The 27474-nt window shown below is 38.9% G+C and overlaps 1 protein-coding gene across 2 annotated transcripts in view; it reads right to left on the reverse strand.

Annotated features, from left to right (window-relative positions):
* Nucleotides 1-18648: 18648 nt before the first annotated feature.
* LOC150089406 (LIM/homeobox protein Lhx9-like) overlaps nucleotides 18649-27474 on the reverse strand; it is a 127361-nt gene continuing 118535 nt past the window's right edge. Inside the window, exons 3-4 of one of the 2 annotated variants that reach the window (XM_090368573.1) lie at nucleotides 23997-24244; nucleotides 18649-19278 (exon numbers count right to left, since the gene is read on the reverse strand). In XM_090368573.1, the coding sequence (XP_090224699.1) occupies nucleotides 18943-19278; nucleotides 23997-24244 (584 nt within the window). In that variant the 3' untranslated portion in view covers nucleotides 18649-18942. Of the gene's footprint in view, nucleotides 19291-23996; nucleotides 24245-27474 lie in introns of both variants that reach the window. The other variant, XM_090368572.1, reaches the window with a different exon arrangement.

Here is a 27474-nt window from a genome sequence, read left to right on the forward strand (position 1 = left end):
AAACCTTCTCTCTCAATGTTTTACTTCTCATGTTTCGAAATATATGCGTTCTTTTTGCAGAAAACCCGTAATATGCAACTGCAATGGTAACTGTTGTACCGCTCTTTAAATACCGCCAATGTCACAATGATATTGCCTTCCGTCTAAGAACACCTCGCCACATCCAAACATCAAGTTCTCTGTTGCCATGGTTACCTGGGTATACACCGTTGACCAAAAATTGGATAACCCCCTTATAATGGAATTCATCATTCGAGAAGAAAGCTGTATATTGATCTTAAAAATTGTTAGAAGACTTTAATAGCCTTGTCTCATTTATTCCATAAAAGCACAATTTATTCAAAAGCACAAAACCTTTCAAGGATGGATGTATAAATCCCGTATAGCCCTAGTAATGTACTCCAGACTTCTGTAGTTATTTATCCACAGGCAGAGTGACTATTTCGTTATCTTCTTTGTTAGAAATAATTTCCAATCGGTGGTAACGTTATAAGGGTGACTGGTCTGCAAAAGGTAGACGTCTTTACTCTGAAATGTTGCTTGTTTTTGAAGCGTACTTCCTGGAAAATGGCGCTGAACAGTTTATTATACTGTTGAGCTACTAATTTCACATCTTGAAAGAAGGAAATTCTTCTGGTATTTATTTTTTGGATAGCAATTTTGCCTTTTAACCCGCTTCACGATGCCTTGAATTGGCTTAGCATTCGCTCAATTTCCATTTAGGCAGCTTTGAAACTCCAGCTACATTAGCTAAGATTAAACTTTCTGATCTCTTTATTTTTCAGCATCTTATAATGGGTGAAGAATGTAACGGCTAGTTGCACCAGCGGGCACGCACACATCTAAAGTTTCCGCACATTTTCTCAATCTTAGGAGCTTTTTCGCCATTCACGATTGTGGAGATGAAATGGCAAATCTGTGTATCCTCCGCCCGGTGAACTACGGTTCCCTTTGACGTACTGCGACTACGGATTCACTCGAAGGCGAAAGCAAAAACACTACGCAGGATTTAGAGCCGTGAGTATCTTCCTGACAGCCACTCACGAGTGAGTTGTTGTTACCGTGGAGAGGGCCTGATAACAATGGGGTTTTTGTGCCGAGCCCTGACTGGAGGACTCTTCACGAGTCATGCGGGCCACGTGCAGCGACACAAGGAGGCGTGACCGTTCACATGCAGCACACGAAACTCGGTCTCTTTAAAGAAACCCGATTTTTTCTTTTTTCCTGTTCTCTCTCTCTCTCTCTCTCTCTCTCTCTCTCTCTCTCTCTTTCTCTTTTTTTTAATCACACAAGGGACTGTTAGAGATGTTACAGAGATACCGCCTTGAAACGATAGTTCGACATGTGACTTACGGTGTCTCCACCAGAGCACATGGTGGGCATACTCATAAATCGACAGGAAGGCGACAGGAACAAAAGGTACAGAGAGGACAGGAGAAAAAAAAATGCACACTCTTAACTTGTTAAGATTTTCTAGGCTGACAGCTATTGCAAAAGATGGTATCTCTCATAAGCACACAAACTCTGTTCTCGGTGACTGTAGCATTTAACTAGAGTCATGGGTCATTTCGGGTTTGTGACTGTTTTGCTCATGCCCCATTCTGAAAGTAATTTCAGCCTTTAGCCGGGTGTGGTACTAAGAGATATATTTTAAACGAAGCACAGAAAAAGAATGGTTATTTAAAAGACTCCATATATATATATTTTTTTTTTTTATTAACTCAAAATTGAAGGATCCAAATTCGAAGGGGATTGAAACAAAAACATTACTCGGGAATAAGAGACCCATGAATAAGATACCTATGAAAAAAGAAAGCAGACTATCTCAGACTCCTTGCGAAAAAGACCCATAAAAATTCCTTACGTCATTGATGGATTTGAACTCGGGGCTTTTATCACCACGTGTGGGGAGAACGGTGTTTATACCAACTGTACTACCACGAGGGCCACAGAGTTGGTACATAACCTTCAATAACGCAGGCTTCACATTAAAACATACAAGAAAAGGCTGAGCTAAGGGATGATGAGGCATTGAAGGTGCGAAAAGGAATCTCACCACATCCTCAGTATATCACTACATCACTGTCCTTAATTTAAACCTGAATCTCATTTGTATGCAGATTCATGCCTGCTCAAATGCTTAGCACAACACAAGGTCTAGATGCCGGCTTGAAACACTTTATGGAGGATAGCATAAACACTGAATGTATGCTATATTAGGCAAACGTACCTTTCTTGAGATTGAGTGCTCCATTAGTAACAGCATCTCTTTGTTTCATGGGATATAAACGTACATAGGGATGCTGTATGTAGGGAGTTCAATGCGGGGAATGGCGAAAGATTCAAGTGATTTTGAAAGTGGCATAGTTATCGGCGCCGGTATGAGTATGAACGTCCTGGTCTGATGAATCCCGATTCCTGCTGTTTCACGCTGGTGAAAGGAGCGGATGCATATGAGAGGAGTAATTAAAATGCATAAAAAATTATCATGCGACACAGACGGCTATGGTAGATATAAACTTGTCTGTAATCAAGTCACAAAGGAGGTTAGGCAAGCGAAAGCTGATTACGAGAAATCCCCTTGGCAAAGGATGCAAAGAAAAACAGCAAAGACTTCTTTACTTATATAAACTCTAGAAGGAAGGGGATGAATCAGCTTGGTCCCCTTGATAACGATGGTTCAACTGTTGATGATCCTGCTCAGATAGCTGGTGAACTGAATAAGTGTGATGCATTTATATTCACACAATAAGAAAGTCACCTGGGATGAATGGGATCTGTGCAGTTATATTAAAGGAGGCAACAAAGGAAGTAAGCACACCCTTAGCCATAATTATGAGAGCATCTTTAGACTCAGGGGAGGTCCCCACGGACAGGAGATGTACAAATATATCACCAATTCACAAAGGGAGATCAAAGGGTGACACGAGTAATTACAGACCTGTTAGTTTAACTTCTGTTACGAGAAAAATAATGGAGTCACTGGTTAAAGAAGCATTGCTGGATTAACTAGACAAGACTGCAGTAATAATTCAGTCACAGCGTGGGTTTAAGGGAAAATCTCTTGTCTGACCAATTTGATTGGATATTGTGATGTGGTCACAAAGTAACCGGATGCAAAAAAAATAATTTTGATATCATATACTTAGATTTCAGTAAAGCTTTTGATACAGTTGCACATGAAAGATTATTGTACAGATTGGTGCAGTATGGCATAAAAGACAAGTTACTACAAGAGGATGGTTGAGTGGGAGAAGACAGAGAGTGGTAATCAATGGACGCTGCTCTTCGTGGAATAATGCTATTAGTTGAGTCCTCGAGGGTTCGGTGTTGGGCCCGTTGTTGTTTTTTTGTGTTTATCAATGATACTGATGACGGTATATCGGGCTTAATGTCCAAGTTTGCAGATGATACAAAAGCTGGCAGGATTATTAATGGCAGTAATGATGGTATGCTACTGCAAGAGGATCTAGAAAAGTTGGGCAGATGGACTGAGAAGTGGCAACTGAAGTTTAACATTGACAAATGCAAGGTACTGCATATGGGCAGCAGTAACCCGAAAAAAGGTACCAACTGTGTGGTATTACACTCAGGGTGGTCGAGAACGAGAAAGACCTGGGGTGGTAATGAACTGCTCAGAAAACTTCAGATATGAAGTTTTCTGAGCAGTGCAGACAGGCTGCCAGAGTAGGTCATGGGGTATTGTCCATGATATACAGGAATTTTGCTAGTAAATAAATTCAAGGAAAACCTCGACGAACGTTTAGAGTGAATGGATGGATGAAGTGGGATTTTTTTTTTTTTGATGATGTTATATACTTGGAAAAATACTGTACAAGCTTGGTTGCTTTCTTGCATCATGTGCCTCTACTAATGCGAAAAGAGAATCAGTCCATGGACCCATCCTACTGGGTGTCAATAATGCAGGATGACGATCTCAGCTTAATGGCGTGGGGAGTGTGTTCATGGCACATTGGGTTCTTTGATACCAGTGAAGAAAATTTGTGTGCCACATGAAAAATGTTTCCTACCAGGCGGATCCCCTGATGGCTGCAGTGTATGCATCTCTGATTGGATTATTCCGATAGGATAATGCGCCGTGTTACACGGCCAAAATTGTACACAAGTGTTTATACCAACTGTACTACCACGAGGGCCACAGAGTTGGTACATAACCTTCAATAACGCAGGCTTCACATTAAAACATACAAGAAAAGGCTGAGCTAAGGGATGATGAGGCATTGAAGGTGCGAAAAGGTGCGAAAAGAAAAAACGAGATCACTCTCGTGGTTTAGTGTGTTACAGTGGCTTCCTCAGTCGCTAGATCTCAATCAGATTGAGCACCCATAGAATGAAGTGGAACGAGCTCTTCAAAGTAGAGATCCACAACCATTCAATTTGCAACAACTGTGGGAAGGAACTGAGTCAATATGGCTAGCATCTTTAGGCATGTTTTCGAGTCTGTGTCACAAAGAATCCAGGGCATTCTGAGGGATAAAGGACAACCTATTACCTGTTAGGTAGGTTTATCTAACAAAGTTGCCGCAAATTTAACATGAGTACTTTCCTTCAGGAAATGATTGTTCAACCCGTTTTTAAATTTGAGCAAGTCTGTGTACTAAATAGTGCTCAATCTGTACGTCTATAGTTGCATATCAGGAGTGTCGCTAGTTGATGGCATTCACGTCCCTGTTTTGGAGACACCTTTATATCACCAAGAAATTTAACTCAGTAATGAGCGAAACAAGTTGGATAATGGACAAATTACATTACATTTCAGGGATGTTAGTAGATAGTAATAATTTATGAAAAAAACATCTATTTTTTGTTTTGCGAAAACCAAGAAACTTTAATTTGTTTGTGCTCATCCGCCATATTACCTTTTTTTTTTTTTTTTGATTTGGTAGTTGTTGGCGCATCGGCTTCTATGGCCATATTGCACCTCCCAAGGTTTTTGCAGTACTTTGATCCAAGCCCGAGGCGAGAATCGAACCCGCGACCTTGGGTTGCCGGGCAGGTACTTTACCCACTCGGCTAGCCCGGTCGGCTCCATATTACCTATTCCGTGCTCCAATGAGCAAGAGACTCTGGGGTGCTTCAGCTACAACTTGTCCGGTATGTAGCCCCTATCACATGTATGCAAAAAAAAAAAATAAAAAATAATTGCCATATTTCTATTGGTCTAATTTTATTGAAATTTGGGTTGGCTCAACAAATCAAATATGAAACTTTATAAAAATCCATCCAGTAGAAGTCGAGTTATTAGATGTGGACTGACGAACATGGTGAAAACAATAGGCGTTTTAAGCATATGTGCTCATTTTTCATATGTGATGGATATCCGTTTATTATTTATTTTATTGAGTATTTACCTTTACGTTAATTGTAAATTTTATTTCTTCATGTGATATGTATACTTTAGAACGCGTACGTGCCATTTTGTAAAACCCCTACTCGTACACCGAAGCGTATCTTATTTTCCTACGCGTATTATGTCTATAAATTACTTGTGTTCTCAAGTCAATTTTCCTATTTTTCTGGACTAAAAACCGAGTTTCCGGTGGGGAAAATCTAGCTATATACGCCTGAAACCGACTACCACAACCACGGAGTATAAAAGCCCATAAAAAGTTCCTCGAGTCACTGACTGATTTCGAATCAGGGCCTTTTTCATCCGGTGTGGGAAGATTGTAACCACTGTGATATACGCGCAAATACCCCTAGTGGTAACTGTGACATGATATTCTCTAGTATACTATAGGTATAACTGTACAATAAAGATTATGTAAATATTACAGGTAATTTGAATTGAACCACAAAATTTGCACATCGTCCGCATTGCCTGGTATTCTAGAATACCAAAATATTATAAATATTTTTGTTTCGCCCTCCACCCCGTTGATGAATGAACACGGGGATCTTAGATATCATGGACAGGATGTGTCTTCCTGTTTACTTTTTAACACTTCATGGAAAATGTCATGTTTGACCGAATAGTAACCGCTAAGTGTTATGATCCATATCCATTTTTAGTTTAGAACTGGATCGTAACACTTAAGTTTAAGTTATCCAATTTTTCGTTCTGTTTCAGAACTGGATAATTTAGCGTGGGACTTCGGTCTAACCAAATCTAATACAGAACTTCTGACATCTCATTTAAAAGAACAAAATGTGCTGATCACAGCAGCAAGGCTTCAGCAGATTAACACTGTAGCCTGACGCACATAATGTAGTAAACAAAGTTTCCATCACTGAATATCAAGGTGGAACTGATCAAAAATGATTAAAGCACTGGATCCTGAAGGTGGTATCTTCAAGCATATACAGACTGTTTCCTACATTATGATGCATAAGTGAAAGATAGCATATTTATTGTTCAATAAGTTAAGACAGAATGACTGATGTTCAGCTAAATGTCTAGAAGTCGTTTCGCCTTGTAGTGAATGACTTTCTTGGTAATATTAAACGCGTAAATTACAAATATCCAGTGGACAAGTAGAATGAAAATTATGGAAAAATGGTAAGCAGAATATCAATCAAGTTCCATTACTTGCACTCTCACTTGGATGTTTTCAGGCGAAATCTGAGCGATGTTTGGGAACAGCTTGGGAAGAAATTCCATCAAGACATACGGTCAATGGAGGAGAGCAGAGATCCTTGGTTAGGAATGATCACATTGACCAGAAAAAAAAGCAAAGACGTTGAAATATGCTTTCTTAAGAGATTTTTTTCGATTAATCCAGAGGGGTTACTGCTTTAGAAATTTTTTAGTTCGTTGTTTACTTGTAGCAAAGATTAATGCTATTTTTTTAACAGAAAATAAACATTGTTAGCAAATCTGATAGAATATTACTGAATTTTTAGTTTTCTTTCATTTCTGAGCAAATCCATGATGCTGTGCACTCATGTCTAAGATCATATGCTGAATCAGCATACCGAAATTCATAAAAGAAACACCAAGAAATGTAGATTAGTGGAACCTTTTACGTCTTGTTCATACATTAATTAGTTAAATGTGAATAACATTAATTAAACCACTTGATCTATTGTTATCAAGTAAATGTTAGTCTTAAAATATTATGTTGAGCAAGTTAAACTTTCATACACAGTTTGCCAAATGATTTCAATGAAGTATTTTGAACGTAACGTAATACCAAGTTATTAATTTATCGTGCACCCCACTGCTCAACGGAGAATACCAAGGTAACTATGACAATACAGGTCATTACAAAAGGAGCGGTATATTTTTTATAGATCCCAGAAGGCAGTTTCATTGTGACCGTAGTGGTATTTGAAGAGCAGTATAGGACTTATTTGTGCGGTGCGTGAAATGTCCCCTTTCCCCCGCAATATAAGATTGATTCCACTTTACATAAGAATATGTTAGTCGATGGTACGAATTCAGTTCAAGGTTTTGTTTAAAACACAGCGAAAAACAGCGGATGCTTATCTACACCATCAAGGCGAATACGTCCGGTACATTCTACAACACTTTTAATGAAATTCTCTACGCATTTTTAATAAAATTTTGTTGTATTGAAACTGGGTTGCTTTTAATTAGATAATCTTTTGTTTAAGTTATTGCGTATTGGCCATATTGTTTTACAACTTGTCAATGGTTACGAACCTGCCACGATAATTATATGTTCATTTAAAGAGGCTCAAAAAGGATTAGCAAAAGTGGTAAAAAGTTACATGCGTTTAACTCTTTACCGCTTTTCTCCCAAGATTCACTCATTTCAGAAAGTTGCTTTTTGCTAACCGGACATTATTCACTCTAGCCCATAGTAACAGCATACCACCAGAGAGAAACACTTGGAAGTGGACAAATGCTTATCAGAAATTGAAACTCTAAATCTGCAAAGGGGTCGTCTCTTCCTGATTCCAGTTGCGTTTTTACAGATGACAGGGGAAGATATGGAGAAAACCGTGAAATCCACCTTGTTGATATAGATACCACAAACTGGTTGCTAGGTGTTATATTGTGGAACATCTTTTGTTAGGGGGTAAAATCTTCTTATGAGATTGATCCTTCAGAATTCCATTTCTCTCTAAATGTAACTGTGTTGCACTTTTTATCATTGTTTCAATTGTTTTCTCTACTTGAATTCAGACTAATCCGTCCGTAGTTGCCCACCTCACTCCTAGAACTGTCTATATGTACTGTGATTGTGATTCATTGGCCTGTATTGAATTTAGAGTTCTCTCCCCCATCTATTAATGTCCTTATAGTTAACTTAAAAGTTCGATGCAATCTCTCGCCGCGTCCTTCAAAATTATTGGGTGTATGCCATCAACTCCAGGAGCCTTATTGACACACGGGAATATGGTTAACATATGCACAAAGATATGTATAACCCCACTAAAATATTCTGACACTCATCCCAGTAGTGGTAAAACAATACTCGTGCAAAGTAAGGACAGGTTTCGAAGTGTCCAGCCAATAACGGATATATCGCCAACAAACAGAATGAGTCACTGCTTGCGACAGCCACGCTTTCAATTTCCTAACCTCAACTGTATTGTAAAAAAGAACAAAAACTATTAGCGGATACGAATCGCCTAGATACCTGAATTGAATGGTAAAAGCGAAGTGAGTGAAGTCCTTTGAAGATGTGTACTGGTATCCAATAAACATGTTCATAGGGTACGGGTTTTCATGGTAGAGGTGTGTTGTTCTAAATTTTCCCCCACCCCACTTCATACAAAGAGAATGCTAGACGTCCTTTCGAGGGTCATCACTTATGTAGTGTACTGAGCCCATAATGAAGCTCGGAGAAAGGGCCTCATGGTGTGGGGTTGCTTCTCACTATTCGGACTTGGACCGTTGAATATTGTCAAAACCATAGTTGTACAGTGATATCTTCAATAGTTCTTTGGTGTCCATCGTCTAGCATTTCTCTGGAAATGGACCTTTCAGGTTTCCAGTATTATAATGCGCTACCCCTTACATTGAACTGGCGAAACTGTCATAGCGCCAGGTCTGTCAATTCGGGGCGCTCGAGGAGTATAGGGGTCTGACTACTCCTTTGGTATAGTTGTTAAAGATCACGTAGGGGTCGTTTGGAAATCTGCCGAAGGTCCTACGTGACATTCGGGCCCAAAATTTATAGTTTCGCCTACAGAACAATGTAAAACGAGGAGGAAAATTTTAAAGGAAGTCGAACAACTTGTCTGGCGCAGAAATCAGATCTCAATCCCACCGAACACCTTTGAGATGAAATGGAATGCCAGATCAGGGTGCGATCAATGTACTCCTTCTATACAGCCGACTGGCTACTGCACTAAAGGAGGAATACACAAATAACTTTATCTAAACCGGTATACCGCCGGATAAGATTTATAGTGCAGCTCTGCATATGGGTTTTTTTGAAAAGAATATTAAACTTATAACTACGGCATTATCTCCCAGCATTTACCAGCACACATTCTTAGATGTCTTTCAGTAAACTCAAATTATCAAAAATATTTCCTTACCAAATTAAAGATTTAAGTACTCGTAATGTACAGGTTATAAATAAGGTTCCCGGTGACGCGCTTTTCTTTATTTATACCACTTCGTTCGATTTTTCTGTCAAAAAATTACGGATTAGTTAATCCGGAAAGGAAAAAAATTCATTTGATCAACGTATACCCGAAGTAATAAAATTACACACATGAAACTTTTTTTTAAATATTGCGCTACTGGTTTTCAGCTGTTATCGTTGTGCTTCTTATATCTTGATTTATTCCGTTAGTTATTTTCGCAGATGGATCCATTATTTAATTTAGTATTAAATTAACTCATTAAATTATGGTTAATTCAATGAACTCGATTACTAGTTTAGACTTTTCGAATGTGATTTACCTTTGTAGATTCCAAACTTCAGGCCGATGTCATGAACAAACAATATATTGAAGAATGATTTTGGTAATGTATAATATATTCCTGATAGCTAAACTAAAGGTTCTAAAGAACGGATTGATGCTGTCATTGGTTCGAAAGGTGGATCTGCACCTTACTTTAATTCCTGCAAGATGTAGTTTGAGTGGACAACGATGGGCCAGTTATGAAAGCTTATTTCCATAACAAATACGCGTGTTGTTCAGAATTTTCGGTTAATGCGCATAATATGCATAACCATCAATTCGAAAAACTATAATCTGCTTTAGGTATTGAAGCGAAGTCCAAGCGCTTTGCTCTCTAAAATCATGCCAAACTTCCTCCTTTCTAAAATATGCGCGTTATGGTTTTACCGTGGGTTTTAATGCTTGGTATCCTTCTTGAAAATAAAAGATTCGTTTCAAGTTTATTCTCCCAATATTCTTTCCATCACCGCCAAAGGGTGGCGGGGGAGAGCACTTCTACTAAACAGTTTCTTATCTGTGTTCAGCTTAAGTTACTAAGCTGAACACAGCTAAGAAACTGTTTAGTAGAAGTACAATTAGTCTCTGTACCGGGGTATTGCTTTTTTTTTTTTTTTTTTTTAAGGTTCTGGCAATGAAGAAATTTATATAGTGTAACTGTTCTTTAAGACTGATATTATATTTGTTTTCTCCCATAGTTCCAGTTGGAAACCCTTGGATGTAAAAAAATTCAAGTATTGCTATAAAAATAACATTTCTCACTAGAAAGAGGCGAAGCCTGAAGTCCAAAGTCTTATTGGTCTGTAACCGATAACAAAAGAATAGAGCTCTTCTTTTGTTATCGGTTTATAAAATATATAAATCATAAATAATTGCTATTTGCTGTTCAATTAATTTTAAGAAATAAGAATCGAATGCGCCCGAAATGGAACTCACTGCGATTACTTAACTTGTTTTATCTGCGTCTGATATTCAATTTGCATGGTTTGATATATATTCTGCCATTACTTAACTGCTCTGAACCAAAATTCTTTCTGGAACGGCTAGAAAATCTGCTTCTAGTAAGAGCCACAATAGTACAAGTTAATCGATTTATAGCGCAACCCATTGGTCAGCAACTTGTATTGTTCTTACTATGGCAGCAGAGCACAATGTCACGCTTTCGAATGAGAATTTTAAATAGGTGGCAGAAGGCAGTTTCATTGTGACACGAGTGGTCTTTAAACTGCAGTATAGAATTTATTAGTGCGACGGGTAGCGTGGTTTGGATTTTTCCTGCAAAGCGCTTGTGTTTGTGGATTAATTTTTGAAATAAATCACTCTTCCAATGTGGATAATGGAAAATTAGTTTATTAATTAAGCACACTACTTAAGAAAAAAATGGTCTTATTATATTCCGGCACGATCAACATCAGTGGAGTTTAAAATATATTATGAATACGACCCTTAATCGTATTAGGAGTCATGTGAAATTGAACCACGTTCCACTCAAAGAGTGTGCATTCCAATACTGACCACTCTGTCACGCCGCTGCAAAATAGGCTAATTTTGCGCTCTCCGTGCAGTAAAAGAGTAATTAATTTTACAAAATAATCGATGGATAATCACCACGTAGCACCATTTCCAAATTCTATTAAGCGTTTTATTTTGGAACATTACCTTTCATCCGAATCCTTTTTGTAATGCCAATAGATGTACAGTAATAAACCTACAACAGGCCAGTGACAAATAACACAACCATTTTTTGCACTTTTCAGCTTTTTTTGTCCAAAGAGATACTATGAATGAGTAAACATACCCAAGTCAAGGTTGTAACAGAAGGTAAACTGAAAGACGTTTAAGAAGCACTTTAAGTACTTTTGACTTTTACAATTACAAATGGCAAACCGTGTAATGTAGAAGGAATTATAGGGCCATTTTCTTTAATGAAACAGTGACTGCCGAGGGGTATTAGGACATTGTTTAGTAATTCATCTGTTTTCTTGAGATGGATGAACGATACTGCTAGTTCCAGCATGGCGGTGAAATTGCACGCATGACTTGCGTATTGGTGAATCTAAGATGGAGTACTCTGGCTACCTTCACTGAATTTATCTTTTCCCCAGTTACCAAATCTATTACCTACGGATTTCCTCTGCACTTAATGGTACTTCTTTCGTGCCATTCATAAATATATTCTTAGTGTTGCATTAAACATACTAAAAGAGCTAAATACGTCTCTACACAAGAGTCACCTCCAGTACATTCTGTGCGGCAGTTTTAATTAAATTCTGTACTATTTTTTAAATAATTTTGTTTAGCAAATTGGGCCGCATTGTATTTGGATTGACTTGTAAATAAAGAAGCTCTGGAGAGAAAAATATAGAAGTCAGTAATTCGTTGTGGTGACACTCGTCCAGTACTGCACATGAAATCGGATAAAGACAGAAAGGCTGAAATTGGAGCAACAGTACTCAATTCAAAATTGTTTTTTTGTATGAGAGAGAGAGAGAAAGAAAACAGCATTTCCAACACCTGCTAACTACTTCTTCGAAGGCTTGTATTGGAATAAAACACTGAACCTGTTTTTGAAAAACATCTGTGCCACAGTCATGCCTGTAGGCATAATTTTTCCTCCGGAAACATTGCTTTTCCAAAATGTTATATTTCTTGTTTTGAATTTAGTATAAAAGATAAGTGGCCTTGACACAGTCTTGAACATTGTATGTAACGCAGTCGTGTCAAAATCGGCTTATAAACTAAGTTACGAAGATTTGTGGACATGATTGCAAACGTACAGAATACTCCTAAGAGAACTATGTGAACTGCATTCAGCTCTTTTTGCCTGGAATGTTAAGAAATTTAAAGAAATATTTCTGGTTTGTGTATATCGTAGTTTGTTCAATACGTACTCCAAAAAAAGAACTGCGTATATGGTGTCCAAAAGTTGTAACTATGAAATATGAAGAATGGAATTCCCTCAAACCTTTTGTGGAGGAGTAACGCTCAAGTAACTTATATAGTATTAAGCATTATCCTGTATTGTGTTTGGAAAGAAATATTCCCCCATTTACACAAGATCTCAGTGATGAATCAAGAAATTCCCAAAACTAAACTGCCATGTCAGTCTTGCATAATTAGGCATTAAGAGTGATTGTCGAAGTGGTCATAATGAACTCTTGCAATGAACTCTCCTGCTGGTTATGAGACTGATGAGAAAGCCTTGTAATAAATCCAACTGCTCTACAAGATCAGATTTAAGTGAATGGAAGGTTCGAGGAGGAGGAGCAGCTCAAAGTTCTCTGGTTCATCTTCCAAAAATATCCTATCCGAGATATGCTCCATCAGATTTAGGTCCCAAGGTTAGGTTAATTACTCCATCCAAATGTCATCCTTAAATTTTGAAGGAATTTACCTATCAGCTGAGCTGATAGGTAAATGTTAGTTGCCCTGTGTGAAACAGCAATACAAATAAATAAAGATTTATTTATAACAATCTTCATGGCATCAAGCCAGAGCTAAACGAGCGTCAGAAGCGGCACCTAGCCAATAGATTATCAGCTTAAAAAATGAATTCAGGACCTGTGGTTCCACTGAAAATCCTCGTATAGGCCTGGAGGAGAAAGATATCATTAACATAACTCCCTTAAGGTGTGGAGATTGGTGAGCAGTCGTTCGTAATGATGAACGGCTACTCCACGGCCATAACAGTGGTCCACCTTCCAGATGTTATGGAGCACATTCTCTCCAAATGAGAACAAGTGGAGAATAAGTTTTAAGACTGTAATCTTCTCATCTGTAAAGAGAATATCTGCCTATTGATCTTAGCTGCAGAGACTGTTGTTTAAGTAAAGTAGGTAGGGACTGAAGGAAAGTAAAGTGTGTTAGTTGTCTGACGGCACTAAGGGTTTTCCCCATCTCCGCGTTGTATTCTTTGTAAGACAGAAGTGTCTTACACTTCTGTGTTACAAAGAAGGCCAGACACAGAACTCTGTGGAAGCCAGAGATGTAAAGTGTGTGGGGAGTGGTCTGTTGTGTAGCGTTATGTTGTGTTGTTTTCTGGCCATTAGGCCTCTATTTGGACCCACCGTTGCCCACACTTTGCCACGAGGAGGCAGGTCAGGCACCCAGTAGATTATTTAAGTACTCTGGCAGGCTCCACCACCTAATTTCCAAGGATTTCAGTGGCAAGGCCTAAAAAAAGGGGAGGGGGTGAACACTAGAATTTGGAAAGACTGAAAGAAATTTACAAGAAAGCAGTAGAATTTAGACGTTGATTAGAATTTGGCGGCATTGTTTTAGGGGTGTACTCGGTCGGTTTAGTGAGAGGGGGGGAAAAACAGGTAGAAGGATGGGAACGATAGAGTAGGCATCCCCAAAGAGGTCAGTGGAGACGAGCCCCACCAGGCGAAGTATGGTGCAGGGGAAGGGAGGAGACAGAGACCTGTCTCCTCCCTCCCCTGCCTTGGGATAGGGTTTTAAAGGGAACCGGGTTAGAGTACCCAGTTCAGATCTCCAAATGGTGTGTCAGCAGCAAAGCTGCAGTATATCTTCGTCGGTGATGGTTGTCATGTCCATGTAGTGTCGAATCCGGTAGGAAAGTCAAACTGCCCATCCCGCTCTGGGGGTAGGACATGTTAGCTGGCAGTGGGAACCCACCAGGCGAAGGGGTGCGAGAGACACATTTACTCCATTTCTAATCTGCATTCTCACTCTACTTGCATTCTATTTTTATACTTTTTTCTTATTTTCCCAGTTATTTATTTATTTCACTCACTCATTCATCTTTTTCTCACACACCAGGGGAGGATGCAATGATGCGTAGTGTAAATTTAAATATTAATTAAAAAGTATGGTTAGTGTGTGCTTAACTATAGCATTTATGGTTTGTGTTCTTTTTTTTCACACAGTTACACTTTCATTCATTCTTCTGGCTTTCATTTCATTTATTCGACTCTTGCCAAATTGGGCACTTCAACTTACTGTTATTCTTCTGTTGCGGTGCAGGCCTAGCCGCAAGTTTTTGCGGCTAGGTCTGCGGGGACTGAGGGAAACGCAATGCATGAATTATCTTGTAGAGAGTCCCTTTTTGTGTATAGCTGTTTTGGTTCCAGTGGCGAGAGAGAGAGATATCTGGCTGCCATCTCTCCATGGTCGCTCGGTGTCAGATCATTCTTGAAAATTGTAATTGTTCACCGACCTTTAATTTTCTTCGAGACGCTTTTCTCGTCTACGTAATACAATTGATTTGCAAATTCTCTAAACAATTGCAAAATGGTTATAATTTCACTTTCAGACAAGTGTATGTACTTCAAATATAATCCGTTTTTAAATTATTGGGCCTGCCACGAGAATCCCTACTTTGATAATTATGTTTCTGAAACTTTAAGTGGTTTAGAATAAATAAACTTGCAAGCATTCTTTGTAATTCGTAATTTTGTTTTGTAGTAATGTACCATTCAGTCTAGTTTATAACTGTCGTGTATCCTCCTTTTATCGATCTACTCGCTAACTGCAAGAATAACTCTTCAGTAATCGTTGCTTAAACTATTTATTGTGAGTTTTCCACTGTAAACCGCAGCCTGACCTGTATATAGCTGTAGTCTCCCAGTTCACTGGATTTAACTCTTCTTGAGGCATAAGAATTGATATCAAAATGTTGTCCTTCAGCATTTTGCGATATCGCGCAAAGTTATTTCTGAATATTAATATATCGCAAGTCTGACTGAATAAACCCGCTGTTTCATCAGAATAATAATTGTGAAGAAGCAGCAACACTCATTTCTAATTCCTCCTTCTTCCCTTCATGTTCCTTCCTTCGCTTCAATATCCCCCACGTGAAACACTCTGGAGGAGTTAAATTCAGAGACTTGGGCTTACAGATAGAGCCTAAGTTTTTTTCAATATTTTGAACTTCATGTCCAGGAGTGGTTGATTGTTGGCTAACACTTTTAGCATCTCTTATGTTGGATCTATTTTACCTAATATGAGGTAAGTTAACGTATCTATTTACTTCTAAGCACTTGGCATAGAGGTATTAAGGATTTAGTGCGTTCTGCAGCTGGTAGTATGCTTTGTATCTTACTTGACATAAATTATCTATTTATACTCCGGATGGTCACGTTGGATTAGAGGCGTTTATCAAATAGAAATACTGCATGAAGGACACGTGGCATATTTAACTCTAAAATATTAAGTATACAAAGCCACTTAAGAATCACGTGAATTAGAGTAAAATGGTGAGTTTATTGAAGTTTGATTATATTAAGCATAACATAATTTAATAATGTCAATTTATAACGATCGTCCAATTACTTAACTTTCTATTCTACACTGAACGGACAGAATTCGTGGGAGACCTGGTTCCTGAGCAACGCGACGCTGTCACCCCTCTTGCTAGTGTACGAACCCACTGCTTGGCAGTCATATAGGTACATTGATCACTGCATTCACGTAGACGATAATTCGATGTCAGTATGGATAAACGTTGTGAGTTAACCTACTTTAAAAGAGGGATGATAGTGGGTGCCCAACGGAGGTGGCATAGAAATTGCATTATCCCCGTTCGACAGTATCAAGAGTGTATGGGGGAATACGCCATTTCCGGAGTAACATCTCATCGTAGACAGCGCTGTGGGCGGAGAAAAGTGGTGGATGAACTGGCCGTCAACGTCTGTCTCGCATTGTTTCAGCCAACCGGATAGCGACAGTGGCACAAATCAGCGCCGATTCCAACGAGGGAGGTGCCAGATACGTCTCCACCAACACCATCAAGCGATCGTTGGCCGCAGTAGATTATGGGAGCCGCCGACCCACCAGAGTCCCATTGCTAACACCACGACAAAGGATTCTACGTCTCAACTAGGCCAAAGAACATCGGCACTGGACCTTGGATGATTGGAGACGAGTCTCCTGGTCCGATGAGTCCCGTTTCCAGTTATTTCGAGCGGACGGGAGGGAGCGTATCTGGCGGCAACGGCACGAAGCTATGCACCCATCATGACAAGGAACTGTTCAGGCAGGTAGACGGTTGGTAATGGTCTGGGGCGTTGCCAACTGACTCACGTTGGAACATCTGGTATGTCTAGACTCATCTCTGAACGGTCCAGGTTATGTGCTATCCTTGCAGACTATTTGCATCCTTTCATGTGCGCCCACAGGGCAATGGACTCTTCCAGCAGGACAATGCGCCTCCGCACAGAGCCATGGTGACTAGAATATGGTTCGAAGAGCATTCCGCAGAATTACCACCATAGAATGGCCTCTCCGTTTATCGGACATGAACCCAATGGAGCATCTTTGGGATGCTGTGGAAAGGTCCGTTCGAGCTTTGAATCCTCCACCCAGGAATGCGACCGAATTATGGACAGCGGTGCATCAAACATGGATGGAAATATCTATGGAACGCTTTAGTGAACTGGACTCAATGCCTCGCCGTGTGACTGCCCTTATCTGGGCGAAAGGTGGGCCTACCCGTTACTAGGTAGGTAGCCCATGATTTCTGTCCACTCAGTATACGTAGGTGTTTCTATTTCTCTTTGTTTACAAGTCTGGAACTTTGGACCGCTGCGACCGAAGGCTTCGGAGACTGAAGGAAATCTTTTTTTTAAGATCTGGAGGGATTCCCATTTTCTGGGGAAATTCCCACAATGTGAAAAGATGTTCTGAACAAAATTATTTTTCTAAATAAATAAAATTCTGATCAGCTAAATCAATCCTTGTTCTCAATTAGGACTACTTTCCGAAGGAAAATTAAAATATGCCCAAATTTTTTCGGGAGTGTTAGTAAAAGGGACGAGTTGTTGGGATTGGTTACTAATAGCCTAACTTAGTCAGTTTTTGAGGAAGCATATTAGTATACGCGTTTAAGTTGACTGTTGTTCGAGTCAACTCAAAATAAGGAAATTTTCTTGTGTTCTCCATCTTGGAAATTTCTTTCACCATGTGGCGATCCCGGGGTATAAAGAAAATGTATTCACTTATTTATTAATGTGAGCATAACGCCAGGTTTATAATTCTTACTCTTCCCCTTAACGAATTATTTTAATTTCTCGACCAGTTTGTTTTGGAAGTAATTTTCATTCCCTCTCTCTTGCTTTGCGTGAATATATAAAGAGGTTTACAAAACAGTTAAATTTTAATTTTCTAAAAGATTTTAAACCGAAATTAACTTCAGAAGTTTTAATTTCTGAAGTTAACTTTCGGAGATGATTCTACAAGTCCATAAGTATTGTCGATCCTTCAATGAATCTTGCTGCTATCATTCTGAGTGATATAATTAGATAATTCGCTCATTGAGAATTATCCAATTATCCCCTTTGAGAATTCCTAAAACTCATACACATGAGTAGTAGTAATAAATCTGAAAAACAAAATTAACCGCAGTATTACAAACTCAATCCATGTTTCGTTTATTGAGCCTTTTTGTCTTTCCAGCAATGTTCATCTGATTGCAGTTAAGCTTTATCAAATGTTACTGAGAGGACTTATGACAGTATTTGGTAATCATAACCGTTAATTTTTATTTTATTCGATAAAAATAAATAAAATAAATTTAAGCAGTAAAAATTGCACTAGTTCGTAAACCCATTACAGCAATTTTTTGTTGATAAAGAATTCCATAAATTCCAACAATTTAAGATCGATGAAAATTACATCTCTTATTCTTACAACTCAACGAGCAGATCCATCCACAGTCTTCGGTTATCTGTACAGGATAAGATTACTCTTATTCTGTTAGGAAAGAGTCGTAATAAAAGGAGTCAGCAGGAATAATTTTATTTGATTTATTGATTTAAATTACTGATTTGGCATCATGTCACAATACATGGAGATGATTCTAGTTAAGCTACACGCTTAACCAAACGTCAACAAATTGGTGTTATTGATCGCTGTCTCTGAGCTCTGGATTTCGAATCCTCCCAGAGATCAACTGAAGGACGAGAAGTGACTGGTGCTCACGAGGACACGCGTGAGTCGTGGCAATGTTTCGCGCCCTCTTATAGGGATGTGGGAACCGTGCAAGAAGACTGAGTTAAATTACTGGAATCGCTAAAGTCACAACGTCTATGGCAGTCGACAGTTAGTCAGCATGCATGAGCAAACACTGTCTCGCGGTTAAAAAAGTTCCTGGAATGAAGTCAGTGGAAGGGGTTCGCTGCTGCCCGGACCAGAACCAGTCACGTGGTGGGACACTAACGAAGTTATGGTGGCACCGGCATCGTATTCGATTGGCGTCATGGACACAGCTGGATGGGGTGCAACAGAACCCACTGTCGATTCGTGTCCAATTCCACATGTAGCGACGGGACTGGGCTCGGAGAAGGAACTTGTGGCGCCGGGACTTCCTACATTCAGGGTATGCTGTTGTTGCTGCGGCTGCTGTTGTTGCGTCGGTTGAGGATGCTGCTCCTGTTGTTTAAGGTTGTTGCGGCGCCACTTGGCTCGTGCGTTCTGAAACCACACCTAAAAAAGTTTACGAATTGCAAATCTTCGATTAAATTAACTTTTATAATTAACAATGCATTAATTTTAAAATAGAAAGAGAGAGGCAATATTACAGTGAGAGGCAATGCCACTTTAATGGACATTCCATACTATGTTGATTAAATTAAGCGATAATATGAGAGAAAAGCACAATTTTATGAAATGGAAAACATTAGAATCATTATTCAGGTTTATTTCTACTAAGTAACATATGCAGAATTATGTAATGACCAATCAGAACGTTCCGAACCGGAACATTGGGCTAAAAATTAGGCAACTTAAATCTTTGAGAAGAAACCAATTATTCTATTCATATCGTTATGCATAATTACAACACAACAGTGACAATTAACTGATTCAATAAAGCATTATTAACTTAGGCCAAAAATTCTTGTAAGATCTGGTATGAACATTAGCTTTCAAAAAAAAAATAGACAACATAAGAAAATCACTGCAGAAGATTTGGATGAGTGTGTGTGGGGGGGGGACATAGTTGGGTGCTGAGAATCAGAGCTCCTGCTTTGACCGGGAGGGTATTATCCAGTTTGTTGTCGTTTTAATCAAGTCTCTTTGGGTTAGGAGTCGAACCTTGAAAGCCACATCTGGTGCACTCCTTGAAGGGGGGGGGGGGACTTCGGATTCTGATTTTGCATTAAAGCTCCTCTGAAAATGTTAAGTTGCTGAAATAAATTGCTTCAGATTGAAATGGATATCTTCATAGTAATAGGAGACATACAGAATAGTTAACATGTTTAACGATTTTTATTAATGGCAGAAACTGAAAGATGTAAAAGTGTTTTCCACATGCAATATTCAATACATAATGGAATATTTCTGAAGAGAAAAAGTGGTTACAACTTTCGCCGTCAGTGGGCCAAATTATTATTTTCAATTATGAATGGCGATGCATAGCTGACATTTTAAAATATTCCGTGTTTGCACCATGCTGCTCTGAACCATAATTGCAAGAAGGCGAAGAGTAACATTGTCGAGAACGCAGCATGTCAGAAGAGATGGCACAAAACCTCGCGTTGAATGTGAGATTTTATGGAATCAAATCTAATGAAAATGGGTTATCTGTTCCAACGCAATTTTTCAAGAACCCCAATAACCAAAGTCTGTGGGAAGCAGATCTGAAGAGGGCGGGAATTGGTAAAATTCATGGCGATTATCTTCTCTCTGGGAATGTTGCATGTGTGGAACATATTGGAGGCTAATAACGCTATGATTATTTTCACAGTAGAGTGAACTGGTAATACTTTTTCTGGTGGAAACATCTCAATAGTAAAGTGACAAATCCAACGTCACAATGTGGCAGAAACACTTCCTCGTTCATAAACCGTATATTCAGACTTCTAGTGGCAAAATTGCTTTTCTTTCGCTTAAAAAACCTCCACTGCAGTTTTCATATTTTTAATTATTAAAAAAATGATCAGAGACTTCGTAAAAATCGTGTACATCTTATATAAAACTCGTAAATAGCCGAATTATAATTTTTCACTGAATTGTACGAAGCTTAGTGAATATAGGCGTTGCTGTTTACTTATTGTTGGACGAGATAAACAATGAAGCCATTGAGTCTTGCTTTGACTACATTTCCTGCAGGCAAATAATCCTGTTACAAATCTCCCTTAGGCTCCAAAGTGACCTCGGGCTACCTCAAAACGAGGTAATCAGGGAAGAACAATTCGCCGCAAGAAAAGCTTCCGGGTTGTTGTTTGATGGGTGGCAGACACGCTTTTAATGTCAAATTAAAAACTAGTTCCCCGTAGTTTAATCTTCACTGTTGACAGTATCTGGCTTCTGATGTGGGTAGCATTTTCGAAGGCGGAAGCATCCTGTGGTAGTGATCGTGGTTTGGGATGGTCAACTGAACGATTATCTTTTATTGTTCGGGATACCCAACTTATGCTGCTCACGTCCACGTAAGAATTAACTCTATCTAATGCAGCATCAAAGGCTGCATTCCTGTTATCTACACACCCATACCAGGAACAGTGGTGACCCTTTTAGAGGCAAAAACAGTCCTATTTTCTAGTTTCGAAGAGTAAATTTGTTTTGCTACGTGAGACTTTGGTAAAGAACTATAAGAAATTGTCGTCTAAGCGGTATTTTGATTCTGAAGACTACAGTAAGGTATGGTACACTTATTGAACTGCAGTTGAGAAGTACTTTGTGAAACAAGTACATAAAAATATTTTGTGTTTTATGGTTCATACAAAATAGACATATAAAAGAAACACTTATGGGATGTTAATTTTAACTAACCTTCTGCAGGTTGATCCAAAAATTCGAGTGGGCGGATGGCCATGTGGTGGAATATGTAATTTGAATCAGTGTCTGGGTTAAGATGTGAAGACAACGCTAAAAACGTCTGGAGTTATGAGGTCTGACGGGTTGTCTACTAAATATGGGTGTAGGTAGAAAGGTGAAAAATGATGCAATCAAAAGGATGAAAAAGTTTCTTGCACATTCTTTCTCTTTGCGGTTATGACTGTGTAAAAGTGGGTTGACGATCCCCAGGCAGAAGGGCGATAAAAGATTGGTGTTACCACATGGTTGTGCCACAGAAAGGGAAAACTGATTCTTTTTCCTGAGATTTAAACTGTTTTTTTTCTATTTTTGGGATTTTTTTTTTTTTTGTTTTTTAATCGGCAAAAGGTGAATAATAATGGTAATTTTTAGGAGCAACTCATAAGTACAGAAAACGATCAACAAAGAAAAATGAATATCCGTTGAAAAGCAAATGCGAGCCAGGTCTTCACGTTTTGTTGAAAGTTAGTGAAATTTCTTTAGATAAAATTATTTTGTCTTATTTCTCTCGAAAGTTTCTTCAGAAAGTCATATTCAATTTGCTTTTAACTTAGAAGCATCCAGATGCGAGTTCATGAGATTTTTTTTAAACACCAAATTTCAGAAATTTCTATCATATCTTGCAACCTACTTTCAAATAGTTCTATAAGTGGCAAAGACTTTTCTCATCATTCGGATATATATACACTCACTGTGAGTGATCACTGAATTATGACCACTTACCTAATTCTTCGTAGATCCTCCTTTTGCCCTCGGTACGGCAGCTATCCGATGTGGCATTGATTCAACAAGGTGTTGGAAGCGGTCGGGAGGTATGGCCAACCAAGCTGTGTGTAATACGGTCAGCAATGCAGGTATGGAGATCATTGGTGTATCCAGACGCCTGATATGCTTTTCCATAGTGTCCCACAAGTGCTCTATGGATTGATATTGGTGGGGTTCGGAAGTCAATCGATATGCTGGAAGTCAGAACTGTGTTCCTCAAACAATTTTTGCACATCAAGTGCCCGATGGCTCGGTGCATTTTCATCTTGGAAGACACCATCGCCATTCGGGAAAAAGTGTAATATAGCGGGATGTACACAGTCAGCAAGCAGTTGACGATAGCGGAGACCACTGATACGTTGTTCCACATGCACCAGGGGTCCAAGTTCCTGCCAGTGAAACATGCTCCACACCATACAACCGCTTCCATCGGCCTGCACTTTTCATGCCATGCATGATCGATCAAGAGTCATGTTGTTGACGCCAAATCCGTACACGACCATCCAAGGTGTAGAGTAAATAACGTGAGTCATCCGACCTCACCCCTTATTCCAGTCTTCTAACGTCCAACTTGCATGCTCTTTGCGCCAGGCGAGTTTTTTACGCCGATGAACCTTGGTTAGGAGAGGATGCCGTAGGGGTCGTCTGCTGGTATAGCTCATACGTGCGAGCGTGAGGCGCATGGTCATGCCAGATATTGTTCCGAGGTGGCCCATGTTGTATTGGGTAGTCAACTCTTCAACAGTTTGACCATTTTGACGCCGGTCTTGGTACACTTTAACGACGGCGGCTCTCGAACACCCCACTACTTCAGCCGTTTGGGAAATCGAGGCACCAGCTTGTCGAGCACCCACAATCTGTCCTTTATCAATGTCCAATAAATCCCTTCTTTCACCCATTACGCTCGGAATTTTACTACCTACTGAACCACTGACACCTTATCTATGCTACGAAGGTCGACTAACTCCGCACTCTCGTACCTCACGTGGTCAACGAGTCGCATTCAGTTTTCATAGGGATGGTCATAATTCACTGACCACTCAGTGTATATACCAGTTTCAGGAGACTGAAAATTGATTTAATGGTATGAACATGCATTCATTTCTAAAATACTGAAAACTAAATCCTAAAGATGTGAATTCAAGTGATCAATGAGGAAGTTTGCATTTCTATCGCGCACTTAGCTGATTATTTCTCAATTTCTACATCTATCTGCTAAATGTAGTTTGAAAAATTTAAAGTAATGTTATTATAAAAATGCCTCTTTGGAACAGTAATGCTCTTGAGCTGTTGAAGAGGGTCTTTCTTTTTTTTTTTATGAGAAAGAGTCAAATGAAAACGAGGTTGTTTATCCAGCAATTTTTTTTTTTTTTTTTTTTTTTTTTTTCATTATTAATCTCGGCAACTGTTTTTGAAACAGAAGTAGCACCTAGATGCTCCCATTTACCTTGAATCCATCATGTCTCTGCTTCGGCGCATTTTCATAAAAATGCGCCGAAGCAGAGATGTATGAAAATGTTGGGTATTTAAAGAATAAACTGAACGGATGTTTTCTTCATGGTGGATATCGAAAAACCACTAATTTGGCATTGTTAGGTTCAACTCACCTGTAATACCCGTTTCGATAGGCCTGTCTTTTGAGCTAGCTGTTTCAAATCTTTGGCATCGGGATTCTGATTGATGGCGAAATATGACTTCATTGTTCGAAGTTGATGGTGTTTGAATGAGGTTCTCATGCGCTTCGTGCGTTGGGACTGACTACTGGAATGGGTGCCGTGGGCATTCTGATTTGGTGTCCCGCCTTCCATCTGAGGGATGTGAAGGCTGCATCCGGAAGGGTCGATCACCGGGAGACCTGCGCATAAAACCAGTCAGTTAGTAGATATTTAGACAACATTAATTATAATTAATGTACTTATTTAGACAAAATTTAATAAGTCACAACGTGTATTCAAAGATATTTCTCTTAAAGACTCATTTAACATCGTGTACCAAGACCACTTCTGTTCTTTTAAAACTGAGTAACGCGCCCTTTTCTATAATCATTACTACGGTCGTAGTTTTGGACTGTCAGCACACTAAGTGAATGCAGTGGTTAACGTCGCTTGTCGACTGTCTTAATTTGTCCAACCGAGACATGGCGACTGTTTCATTTTATCGTGACAACTACGTGCCTCTTGCGATCGACACATGAAAAACAAACTTGTCTTAAGCTTCGAACCATGATTGTCAGCTGCCAGAGTGAAAGTTTGAGCAGAACACCATCTCCTCTATATAAAAAAAATAATAAAAGACGAGAGGATATCTAATTACAAACACTGTTTGAAATTTCTGAGAGGAAAAAGAAACTGACTTCATTTCCAGAAAACATTTCAGAAGTTTAGTAATTACGTAACAAGTTTAAGCGGAAATAAGGGGTGGGAGATATCCGTAAAGAGACCGTTGTCGCAGACCTATTACCGTTTCCCTAGCCATACTAAAATGGACGTTCCCTTTGACCAAAACTCTGTTGAAAATTTGCATTAATCAGTAATGCAATCTCAGAGGAATACAGATTCGAAATCCGTGGGTGAGTCTGAATAAATAAATAAATTTCAGGCTTGCCCGAAACATAGAAAATACGCGGAGATGGGGGAAACCCCAGGAGCCGTAAGACCCTCAACACACCTTACTTTACCTTAAGGAGATTTGATTGAAGTGATCAATTTTCCTAAGGAAGCTGGTATTAGTATAATAAACGAGAGAGGAATATTCTCATTGGTGAGGAGACTAAACGAGAGGGAACAATTCTGAAATATTAGACTAAATTGTATGTTTACCTTCGGGTGGCATATTCTGGAATTTTGGAATAAGTCGTCACCAAAGGTGATCGAGGTAGAGAGTTTGGTGGCAAAATTAAAAAAAAAAAAATTGGATAGGCACTTTTTGATGGTGGGAATGATGTGTGTTTGTTTTATTTTGAGGTGGGGGGAAAATGAGGACACGACACTTCATTTCACGATTACGTCCTTTTATTGCTAATACAATTTATACCATTTTAATGCTTATACTAATTTTTATACCTGAACTAATTAATTTCAGCAGGAAAATTAATTGAGGTATAAAACAATTTATTTCTGAGATGAATTCTCCTTTACAAGTCTACACTCCAATGAAATTTTACCATTTTCTAAATGGTAAAATTTTACGGATTCTCACATAGTTCAAGGAAGCCTGTGGCTTCATTGCATTATGTAGTTAAAGTCCAAGCTATACACTCTACAGGGGACTTCTTAGTACGAGCTTCAATTGTTGAAACCACAGATAATTTACAATTAGCAATATCCGCTGCTTCTGATCTTGATGCCACAAGCTCAACTATACTGCCTGATCGTGTTGTATTAATTCCTGGGTGTGCCTGACATCAGATCTCTTCTCTCAGTTGTTGCTCTGGGCTATTGCCCTCAAGTCTCCACTTTATGTCCCTGCCGATACAGTCTTTGATCCGAGCACACGCACGTTATGTATTATCAGTGTGTAACAAGGCTGAGTTTAACTAACGTTCAGGAGCCTCCCTACAATACATGTCCATCGTTTCTCTTTTATATACATTTTATATTTATAAAAAGCCAAACTTTTTTTTTTAAACATTACCAAATCGTAGATAAATATTAATATATACCAGAGCGGATGTTTCTTTCTTGACCTTGACAGTCCTTTGATTCTATAAATTTATTCAATTGTGTAGATCGAAGCCAGTTTTATAGGAACAGCAAATATCCCCACTGTGTCCTTTTTCAAAAATAGAAAAAGTCGAATCATGTAGTTTCTCTCATCGGAAGAGAATGGTTCCAATGAGAGAGTTGAATAAGGACCACACCCTTATGTATTCAGTTCTCTAGACGGAAGTTAAGGACTTTTAGAAAAAGCGCAATGTTATCCCATGACGTAGCTGAATGGTCAACGGGGCAAGACAGTAGCACCTGCATGTAAACTGGTCATAGCTGGAGTCCAAATGAGTGTTAAATGCGGAAAAGTTTCTGTATTCTCTATCTTCTCTTCTTGTAAACCCACTGAATTTATGTGAGCAATGCTGACAGGTAGCAAGGAAGGATGGTATACTTTTGATAATTTATCGAACTTTTGTTTATAGAGATAGGGAGGTCATAATCCTATTGTACAATGCCATAATAAGATCATACTTAAAATACTGTGTCAAATATGGATAACACACCAAAAAGAAAAATTTCATATCTTGAAAGGGTTCCAAGACATCGAAGTGAAGAACAAAACAAAGAAAGCTAAATTCTCTGCACACTACACCTAACTGTGATCACAATAAGAAAGATGATGGCGTTATGCGGAACGATGAAAATCATCTACCATTTGGTACTATATTTTATATTACTGCAGAGTCTCGGGATCTTCTTCTCCAAGAGGATGAAACCCGAATTTCTGTTCCATCAAATATAGGGCAACGCATTAACTCCATCCAATTTAGTTTGCACTTTTCGGTTTCACTTACGCACGAAATATTGTATCGCAGCATCTTTCTTCCGCTGGACGTACCGGATTTTCTCTCTCTCTGCAAAAGATTTCAGCTAGAAAATCATTGAGTTCTCGAACAACAGCTTCGAGATCTTAATGTAAATTTCTTTGAATTTAGGTTACTTAAGTAAGTTACAATATCATTAACTTTGCCTTCTGAGATAACCAAGATTCTAGCGGAATCTTGGTTAGCTCAGAAGGGTCGAGAAGATGTTGGAGAGAATTTTGTTGATTAATGCTTAACAAAAGTTTGGCTTTCGGCACGCGAATATTTCAAGAGTGGTAAATACCGTAGTTTAGAATAAAGAAAACTTGAGTTTGGTGTTTTTTACTATTAAACAAGAAGACGACTTGGTGACTTGGTATAAATGGTTTATTTGTGCGCAGTAATTGACATTATTCCATTTTTCATTTAAGGAACTTGGAACGAAGTATCATTAAAAAGGCAGGCGTGTATGAGGGAAGTTCTTTGTAATATCATCGATAACTTAGCAGTTCTAAGTTACTATTAATGTGCTTCTCCAAGGAGTGCTGTTTGTTGTTGTTATTTTCGAGTGA

This window comes from Mastigoproctus giganteus, chromosome 2, assembly GCF_048544385.1.
Source record: "Mastigoproctus giganteus isolate SK-2022 chromosome 2, ASM4854438v1, whole genome shotgun sequence".
Taxonomy (NCBI): Eukaryota; Metazoa; Arthropoda; class Arachnida; order Uropygi; family Thelyphonidae; genus Mastigoproctus; species Mastigoproctus giganteus.